The sequence below is a fragment of the Nicotiana attenuata genome, chromosome 10, assembly GCF_001879085.1.
Source record: "Nicotiana attenuata strain UT chromosome 10, NIATTr2, whole genome shotgun sequence".
NCBI classification, from domain to species: domain Eukaryota; kingdom Viridiplantae; phylum Streptophyta; class Magnoliopsida; order Solanales; family Solanaceae; genus Nicotiana; species Nicotiana attenuata.
Window position 1 is genome coordinate 2362251 of NC_031998.1, and position 10701 is coordinate 2372951.

Here is a 10701-nt window from a genome sequence, read left to right on the forward strand (position 1 = left end):
CTTGGTTTTCCCAAATCTACGGAGTTCTATGAGGAACCGAAAGAACTGAGTTTGTGGATCCGTGTAGAAGAGGATGAGAGCAAGAGATGATGAAAAATTGGGACCATTTGGAGACCATCGGCCAGCGGCGGTGATTTCCGACAATGCCGGTGGCGACAATCTGGTGGCGGCGGCAGAAAGGTTTTGGAAAGGAAGATGGTTCTTAGGGTTGTGAGGAGCAGTGAGACATCTGAAAATTGTGTGTTAATAGTAAAATTGCTATAACATACAAACGTTAGCTATATATTGTATTTATTTCAACTATAATTGTGGTAATTACCTACTAAATATTAGTTATACCATGCAAAAATTCCATTAATAGTATGTACAATTTGGATTCGACCGAACCGTAAGCGAAGAGTTAACTCCTCGTGTGTCCAGAGTAAGTTATTTACTGCATCTTTGGTTACCAAGTTAGGATAGCAACAACGATTAGAACAATTTATTTATTGCATCTTTGAGTTACCAAATAGGATAGCAACAACGATTAGAACAATTCATTTGTCACTCATCTTAATTTGATTACAAAGTTAATTAGACGGATTGAGAATTGAAACTAATAAGTAGGTTATTGTATTCCAACTTCATAATATACTATTTAAAATGTAACATTTGGAATTTACATGAGTCTTTTGGCAGATTACCCTCTTCACTAAGTAGTTTCTAACAAACTTCATTACATGCTTTTCCCATAATGTTTTTTCCTACTCTTCGAGTTGCAGAGATTGCATGCTCAGAATGTCCTTAACATAAAAATCTAACATCTTTCTTAAGCCGGTGGGTACCAATTTTTATTCGAAACCTATATATATCGCCCCTTTTATTTATTTATGTAAAGTTGAAGGTACCATACAATTTTGAGTTGTTATGCCACGGCCACGCCAGTGAAAAACTGCATTGCACCAGAGCAAGGAGAGACAGAGTAGTCGCTAAGCGATTTCATGGCTCCAGAACCACATTTCTCTTTGTGTTCATCGATCGATATTTGTGTGCAACGACACTCCGCACTACAAAATGCCTTCTCCCCTCTGCAAATATTATAAGGAAAGAAGTTGTTATTCTATGCTTGAAAGGCAGAAGATAGATCTATGTTGATTAAAGAAAGATTTTTTTCTATAACAAGTCAAGAAGAGCAAGATATATTTTAGCCTCAATTATTCCTTACATAAATAATACAGACCACATGCATATACAAACAAGATGTATTAGAGATTCCTGTCACATATTACCTGGAAGAAACTGCCTAAATTTAGTGAAAAAACGAAAACCATGTGGAGTTTTCCTACCTAATAAAGCTTCACACGTCATAAGTTTGAAAATTGTATCGATAGAGAAAGCTAACAGACAGATTTCCAGCAAGGCCAACTTAATTTTGCAGCAACAGAGTTTACAACTAGCACGACGACGAATACAAAAATTGATTGCAAACAAATTAAAGAAAGCAACAAGCAACTAAAATACCCAGCAGCTTTCTTTACGTGAACATAATCAATATGTTGCCACAAAAACCATCTGGTGGCTATTATTCAATAGCTAAGTTGCTTATATTTATAGAAGCAATCTTCCAATATCACAAACTTAGAATCAACTTTTTCCCACGGAATTAAGTAATGCAATAGTTTATGTCAGCGAGTAAAATAACATGACTACTGACAGAAGCACTGATATTATTAATCAAGTTGAGTAGATTGTAAGCGACTGACATACAGAGAGACATAACTTGAGTGTGTAATTCAAGCAAACATGTCCTAATCCAAAACATAGGAGAAAGATTTTTCCTGCCATTATGTAAAGATGATGTAAAGCATTAAGTTATACAAGTTGGAAGAAGATGCCAACAGCCCAAGAATAATGCTAATTAATAAAGATTAACAATGACATTTGTGACCAAAATTATAGAATTCGCAAGCAATGCCTTAACAACTGCAAGAATTACAAATGATCAAGAAAGAAACAGTTGCAAGAAGTACAAATGTAGGTATATCACTTGAGATTTTTAGAACTGGTCATCGGAAACAGTAGATACAAATTCTGAATATCCCTATAACAGAGAGATATCAAGAACATAGGGAATTGAGCAGAGCTAGTCAGTGCCCCTAAGTACACAAAATACTCGTCTTATATAAAGCAGGTCAGGAAGCTTGACGTGGCAAAAGTTCCAAGAATACAACAACAACAACCACCCTAATGTAATCCCACAAGTGGAGTCTGGGGAGGCTAGTGTGTACGCAGACCTTTTACCCCTACCTTTAAGAAGGAACAAGCCCAAAGTACTGGTCATGATAATCTTATGATTTAAAGGCACAGTTCAGTGGAAGGTTTCGTTGTAAATCTAAAATAAGTAAAAGGGTCTCCTTTCTTAATAGTTAGAACTTTTAGACGAACATACACAATTTACTTTTACACCATAGCAAGCAAAAATCCTATAAATAAATGAATATGTGTATCTTCCCCCTAACATTTTAAAGTTTAGACGAGACACTTGATACAATCTAATAGATTTCGATTTCCCAAGGTCAGTCCTCAAATCTTTGATAATTTTTTCATGCCTAAGATCTTTACTTGGATACTTTAATGCACGTGACCAAGCTAACCCTTCAAAATGAAGAGACAACACTCACCTAAACGATCAACTCATTAATACCAGAATATCTTCTTCCCAAACTACAAGTCCATAAAGAATTAACACTCTCTTCAACCAACAGAGCCTTGCTGAAACCAAATTTGGACGATCACAAGTTTCAGATCATATTCACGAGGAAAAAACTACAGCTTAAAGTTAATTGAAAGGAAAATATTAATCTCCACTGACGTATTCCAATATATATATATATATATATATATATATATATATATATATATATTCAATGGTAGCAAAAGAAAAAGGCAAATGAGATAAGATATTCATGAAGCCATCAAACATAAAGGTTCTGAGAGGCCACATTAGAAGAAATAGTTTTCTCCTTAAAATCCAGTCAGAGTATGGAATGATCAGTTCACTCAACCATTTTGCTCAACCACCACCAACCAATATGGTAATTAAGATCACATCATAAAGATTACATTTTTTTGGTAATTAAGATCAACTCATTAAGAGGAAAATTGACCATAAAGCCTCTTAATTAGTTCCTCTTATCAAACTTACAGCTGCAAGTGACACTATATTCTCAAAAAGTAACAACAGAAGTACACAGATATGAAGCATAAAATGGAAATTAGCAAAGAATTTAACCATGCATTTATATCTCAGATCCAAGAAATTATTACCAAAGAGACCATTAACATAATCAAAAGCCCAGAAAAAAAGAAGGCAGAAATTGCAAAATTGAAGTTCTAACCTGTACATGAAAATATCCAAGCCCTGAAGCTGCTTCTTGCAAAGAAAGCAAGAATTCAAGAAATCAGCTGTCCTAAATTCACCATGATTGACAGCAGCAGCAGCTTTTTGGGAGTTGGTGTTTCCTATGAATTCACCATCAAAATACTCTCTTTTCTTAATCAAATTGGTACCCACATGAGAAATCACACAAGTGTACTCCTCACACATCTCCATTTCTTCAATACTAGGCCTCTTACTCTTCTTCTTCTTCTTAGGTTTATTATTATTATTAGCAGTAAAAATTGGGATTGGGTTTGAAGTAGTTGATCTTGGAGATATTGCAAGAATTGCAGCTCTACTATTACTGCTGTTATTAGTCATAGCTGCCACAATTCCAAGCCCAACAACAGCACCATTTGGGTCCTCAAATTTCTTAGGAGATTTGTTGCTGTTGTGATCAGTTAGGGTAAAAAGGGAAAGATTTATTGACAGCCTCTTCTTCTTTCCTTTCACTTCAGCCATTTCTACACACACTCAGAAAGAGAAAAAGATTGAATTTTTTTATGGGGTTCTCCTAAATCTCTCTCTCTCTCTCTCTCTCACACACACACACACACAAAAACTGAATTTTTAAGGGGTTTTTCCTAAATCCCCTTCCTTTTATTATCCTTCAGCAAAAAACACACAAGAAAAGATTTTTGGCTGGATCTTGGATGAATTTGAACTGGGATTTTTCAAGAAAATGAGAATTATTAGAGAGTGGAGCTCTTGGGGTTTAAGGGATATATGTAAATATAAAGAGTTATGTATACTTAGAGAGAGAGAAAGAGAGAGAGAAAGAGATTGGATGAAGAAAAGAGGCAAAGCACAAGTTTTCTCTCTTCACTTTTTTCTGCTTCTCCCTCAGTGCAAAGAGGAGCACACACACCTCTCTGGTTTTCAGTGGAGGTAGGAGAATATAAACAGTCACAAATATTTAACAAAAATCAATAATATAGCAATTATTATTTAAATAACTCCAATTTTTTCAATCATTTTCTTGCTGACTTTACATTTTTACCCTTCCAGAAAGATGTGATCTTTGTCATTATCAAACACTTACTTATTTATTTATTTTTAATTTAAGAGAGGAAAATAGAGTGATACTACCATGTTTATTTATTTCCAAATAAATGGGATCAATCATTTTCATAAAATAAGAGATTTTTAGATAAATGTATATTTTCCTGAAAAAATTGTGTACACATTGATTTTATGACAAGGTCACTGGATTTCTTATTTATGTTATTCTATTTGCATATAATTTAATTTGGTCCATAATTATATGTATAGTGAATATGCCACTGTCAACATCAAAATTCAATGTTGAAGTGATTGAAGTTTTTATAGGCATTTCTTTCACTTTCTAATTCAATTAGAAAAACGTTTAGTGTCAGCATTTCCTTTCTTTTTTTTCTTTTTTTTCCCCTAAATTCTTTTATCTTTCTGTAGTGCACTTTGAAGTGCCAAACGTATTTTCTATTGGCACTACAATTTTGTGGCAATAAAAGTAGTATTACATTTGTTTGTTGCTATTGCACGACTTTGGCATCTTAAACTCTCATCATCCAACAAAAGTTCATGCATAATTTATTATGTAATTTAATTATCTCTTCTTTTTAATTTCATCCTCTCTTGGATGTGTATTCATAGTTTACACATCTATGTAACATGAACAACCAGCAACATCTTGAGAATCCAAATTGAGTAAGAATATCATGTAAAAAATCATTTAGGACGAAAACGCTAAAATTGAATTACAAAGTATAAGAAGCCGACTTAAAATTAGAGTTTATATTTTTCTTTTGTAATCACAATATATTTTAGAGACATTTAACTTAGTTGTTTCCTAGTATCTTTATGATACTTAGGAAATTAAGTGATTTTGTAGTTACAAGAAAATAATTTAGTATTTTGGTATAAAAAAGATATTTTTGAAACATGATTAGGAATGAACATATTCGGGACAAGGTGGAAGTGGTATGTGTAGCGGATAAGATGCGAGAAGCGAACACATGAAAAAGAGAAGTATAAATGCCCCAGCGAGGAAGCGTGAGATGTTGGCTATGGCGGGTCCAAGGAAAGGTAGAGGTAGTCCGAAGAAGTATTGGGGAAGAGTTAATCAGGCATGATATCACATCTTCAGCTTTTCGAGGACATGACCCTTGATAGGAGGGTTTGGAGGCTGATGATTAGAGTAATAGGTTAGTAAGTAGTCGAGCGCATTTATTTTTCATAGCTATAGTACTAGTGGTATCGTCGTGTTCCCTATTTCTAGATCGCTATTATTACTTCCTTTGCTTCGGTTATATTCTTTTATGTTTGTCATAACTGCTGTGATTTTACTTTTCTTAAGCCAAGGGTCAACTTTTACCATGTAGTATGGTCTGCATATACACTACCTTCCTCAAATCCCGCTTGTAGGATTAGACTGAGTTTGTTATTGTTGTTGAACTGAGGGTCTATCGGTAATAGTCTCTCTATCTTCATAAGCTAGGGGTAAGGTCTGCGTACATACTAACCTCCCCCAGACTTCACTTATAGGAATACACTGGGTATGTTGTTGTTGTTGTTGTTGATGTTGTTGTTGTTGTTGTTGTTCTTGTAGTTGTTGTTGTATTTCACCACAATAAAGTGAAAATAGAGCAATCAGGGGCGGAGGGAGAGCATTAGCTGCGGGTTCGAAAGAACACAATAGTTTTTGCTTAAACTTTGTATTTGTATTAAAAAATTATAAAATATATATAGATATTTAATTACGAACGCAATAACTAAGATAAACTATGTGTTCGATGATGAATTTAGAATCCATAAACTTCAAAGCCTACTTCCGCGTATGAGAACAATCATAACCCAAATTAGTAAAAACTAAGATATAGTTAGCTTCTTAAATCTCAAGGAATCATTTACTTTAACCCTTTGAAGCTAAACAAGAATAACCTTTTGATGTCATTTTGGTCCTTAAATTCCTTGAGCACTACCGCATGCATAAACAAACTTTAATTTTTATAGGTAAGTATAAATATGTTATGTTTATTGGGTTAGGAGAAAGTAGGTTATCAGATTCCTCATAAACAATAGGAGTGAAGTACAAAGGGATAGTATTTACTTTGCTTTAAACAGTAGCATTCAAGTACAAATGGCCAAAAAGTATCTCCTTCAGTACTTTCATATTTCTAAATGTATTTTGGTTGGTAAACCCCCATACCCTTCAAGGGAAAAGCTCTTGGTCAATGAATTGTCTTTTTTTTCTTTCTTTTCAATATGTATTCAGTACTCCAAAGGCGGAGCCAGTATTTGAAAATTATGGGTTCAGAGCTCTAGTCCTTTTAAGTTACTGGGTTCTAAATCAATAATTTATACATATTCAATGAATTTTTAAGACAAATACATAGATTGGACCAAAGCGATTAGATTCGGCCGAACTCGTATTCATTGAGCTAGCTCGGCCCATGCAGTACTCACGAAGAAGTTGGCGATACGTTTTCGTATTTCTACGAGAAGCTGGAAGGAACCCATGATTCCCGGTAATAAGCCATCAACATTATCGTACGTAGCAAATCCTTATTAAGTTAGGTTTTTAATTAGTGAAAATGATATCTGGTAGTCATTTTTGAGTATGCTATTTAAAATATATTTATATTTTACAATGTATTTAAAAATTAGCCAATTTGCTTAAACTTCAGGACACAGCGTCCTGAAGTTTAAATCTGAAAGTTCAAACTTCAGGACATCTTGTCCTAAAGTTTGAAAATCGTATCCATAAATTCGAATCTTATCCTGAATTTTAAATTAACAGTTTAAAAGTGGTTATTCGTGCACTTCGCCCTTTTAATTAAGGGGTAGGTGTTTCTCCATTATGAGGAATCGAAACAAAGACTACTTAAGGGTGAATAGATCTCATCCATCCTACCACACTCGCAACGAGTGCGTTTCTTTCTTGTACCTCATTGCCTTTAAAATGTTATATCAATAAAGATGAACTTGATTGATGAAGAATCCTGGGTATGGATTTTCTTGATTTCCTCAAATATTATCAGACTTGTAGAAGGCACATCAAATCTCACATCTAACAGCTTCAAATTCTTCAAAAGAAGTTGTAGTAAGATTTCATTTTATAATATACAGCCTTAAAATCAAATAAACCCTTTTCTGCTAGTAATATATATAGTCTTTTTTGAAATTATATAACAATCTTGAATGTTTTCATGTTTAAACCATTGATATAGTGAAATGGTTCAACAATATGATGTACCAGTTCTTTAAAAGACGATGTCACAAATAATTTTCATTTTCTGATTAATTGCACAAACCTTCTCTACTTGTAGACGTCATAGAAAACTACACATAACATTTGTTTAAATAAATAAAGTTGAAAGTTAAATAAATTGGAGCTGTGACGACTAAACTCCAACACACGCAACGAAGCAATAATTTTAGTATCAGTTCAACTCAAATTAGTTGGAGAATAATAAGAACCAATTTGGAAGGGATTTTTGTTAATTTATAAGAAGATTAATATATTGTTATATCCTCCCCCCCAAAGTATTTAAGAATTAATCATAATGCTGTCTTCATAAAGGTAGTGATGTTTCTGATATATATGCCAAGATCGGTAAGCAACCCACTAACATAAGATTTCATTAGACGGAAAAAGAATTAACTAGTTCATTAAGTGCATGAAGTAATAGTTTGCTCGTTCATTAATCAAGTTGAATCATTGATTAAGTTCGCAATCAATTACTAATAATTTTTCTTTTTTTCTTTTTAAAAGTGGGGCAAACAAATGCAATCCTTGTACTCCACTTTGGAATATAAATAATAATACAAATGGAGGGGAAAGCAATATGTGGACCCAGGAACTAAAGAACGACAAGCATATTCTTTAGGTTCACCAATCAATGAAAAGGCATATATAATGTTGGTTCATGTTTTAAATTATCAAAACTCAAGTTGGAGAGGACCCAAAAGGAAAAGAGGGAAAAAACTTTAGGCGCACTATTGTGAGTATGAAATTCTCTGAAAGCGTTTATGTCTCACTTTTTCTTAAGGGGTAATCATGATTTCTTTAATGTTCCAGGTAAAGAGTGAAGTGTATTTATTAATTTTGGCGAGATGTTAATTTAGGATTTAAAGTTTTACTATAACCACCACAAGTTAATAATTGAATTTACAATATATATCTATATCTATCTATCTATCTATATCTATCTATATCTATATTATTATAAAAGCATGAATAAAATGTTGGATTACAAAAATAACCTTTTAATATTAAGCATAATAACTCATAATAAAAGGACATAATCGGAATTCTAGATATTAGTCTTACAATTCTATTAGTTTTAGGACATAATACGTTAGGAATCCTACATGATTACCTTTAGGAATCCTATTAATATAATTATTTTCGGGCATGGATATTAGCCTTATAATCCTACCACTTTTAGGATAATACTTATTAAAAATTTCCTATTACTAATTTTTTGAAAACGTATTATATTGTTCAAATCCATTTAGAAACAGGAGCGCATATATTTATTATAAAAGCACGAATATAATATTGATAGATCAAAATAACTCTAAAATATTAAATAGAAGACCTCATAGGTAAATGACATAGCTGTAATAACTTATATGCTAATTTTCTTAATATTTAAGATTTTAAATTGATACAATCTTATCTATTAAATTCTTATTAAAAATATGTAGGAACGTTTAATAAAATCAATTTCATAAGAATACTCCATATTGGTAATACATTACCATTCTATATTCAATACCAAAAAGAATAAAAGTAATGCTAAACGGACTGCATAACGCGTTGAAATTGAGAGAGAGAAATTCCCACGATAACATATTATTATATTATATTTGAACTGCTTTCCTACTCAACTAATTTTTTTATTATTAATTATCCTTGTAATATAGAAAATATACCCAATTATTAAAGAACAACTAAGAAATTTTTTAAGAATATAAATGTGTGAGAAAAGAAAGAAAAATGTTGGTAAGAACCAATATCACTAATGATTTTGCAAACATAAAGATCTAAAAGTGCAACGTCATCAATCTTTTTACTCTCTGAAAATAAAATTTATGGTGGATATAATTATAAATTGGTAAAATATTCGAACATGATATGAACTAATATTAAGAATCTAAATTAACAGAAAATAAATTATATTTTATGTTAAAACCAAATAATTAAATCTTTTTTCATTAATTATTTAGGTAAGAGAATCCAATTAAATTTATTTTAAATTCATCATTTGAGTAAAATTATTTGTCAATTTAAAAAAATATAAATTAGCAAGCACAATCAAAGCTAAATCACTGACAAGAATAACTTTCAAAGACTAACATATATAAAAATCGACCTCTGGTATAACGGGATTATCCTTTGTAGATTCTCCGGCAGAATCGAATAATATTCCCAATGTCATGCATTACTTGGAATAATCAGATCAAGAAGGCATGATATTGTTCGTAATAAGAACAAAGGTGTACCATCAATAATTTATTACGAGGTCATACAACTAAACTTTAGATTTGATATACCTCTTTAAAAAACTGAAATAACCACATCACAAAATATATCAAATCATATCAACAGTGCTAATATATAAGGAAAGCAAAAAGTATAATATGGATGAAGCGCTTTTGCTAAGAGTCAAGACGATCGAAATAATCGCCCAGAGTTTTAGAGATATATTGGATATCGATGAACCGTTTGGTGGAAAGGTAATAGTTTGGGAGGTGATTTCTGTCAATACGATCAGTAGTTCCAAAAATTGACCAAGCAGAAACTGTAAAGCTAGCTTGCCAAAATTATAGTCTTAATGACCTCAAAATGAAAAATATTCAAGTGACAAGAATATAAAAGTAAGAACAAATCCAGCATTCAGTGACTTTCTTGCTTCATGGGAAACGAAAAAGAGCATCCCAACCAAATGATGATTTCGTTCTTCTAGAATACTTGGTTATCAACCCCAAATGGTAATAGTAGTGCATTTAATAAAGAAAATATTTTCATTATTAGATTAAAACACAATTTGTGCAAATTTACATTGATAGAAATTAAAGAGTTGTCTTAGCTTCCAGGAAATGAGATATGTTGATCAACTAAATAAAAGGTTGATTGCTAAGTTTTATGGTAAAAATAAAATATTTTTCAGTGTTGATTCAGCAGAAGATGATAGTAACAATAACTACCAAAGAAGAATACTTAAATACTTTAATACAACAATAGTCTTCTAACCGTACATGTTTGTTGTCAAGTTCATTATTATTTTTATGTGTGT

General features: G+C 32.1%; 1 protein-coding gene across 1 annotated transcript; it reads right to left on the reverse strand.

Moving 5' to 3' along the window:
- On the reverse strand, positions 583 to 4319 carry LOC109232894. Its single transcript, XM_019398585.1, has 2 exons — positions 3378 to 4319; positions 583 to 1067 (listed from the first exon to the last, which is right to left on the reverse strand). Exons 1-2 carry the CDS (start codon positions 3878 to 3880, stop codon positions 905 to 907), a joined length of 666 nt encoding a protein of 221 aa, XP_019254130.1. The 5' UTR covers positions 3881 to 4319; the 3' UTR covers positions 583 to 904.

Bases quoted from the DNA above. Each gene is read 5' to 3' on its own strand.
- LOC109232894 (XM_019398585.1), bottom strand. From the start codon at position 3,880: ATGGCTGAAGTGAAAGGAAAGAAGAAGAGGCTGTCAATAAATCTTTCC. The intron at 1,068-3,377 runs GTTAGAACTTCA...TAATATTTGCAG, and splicing joins TTGGATATTTTCATGTACAG to AGGGGAGAAGGCATTTTGTA.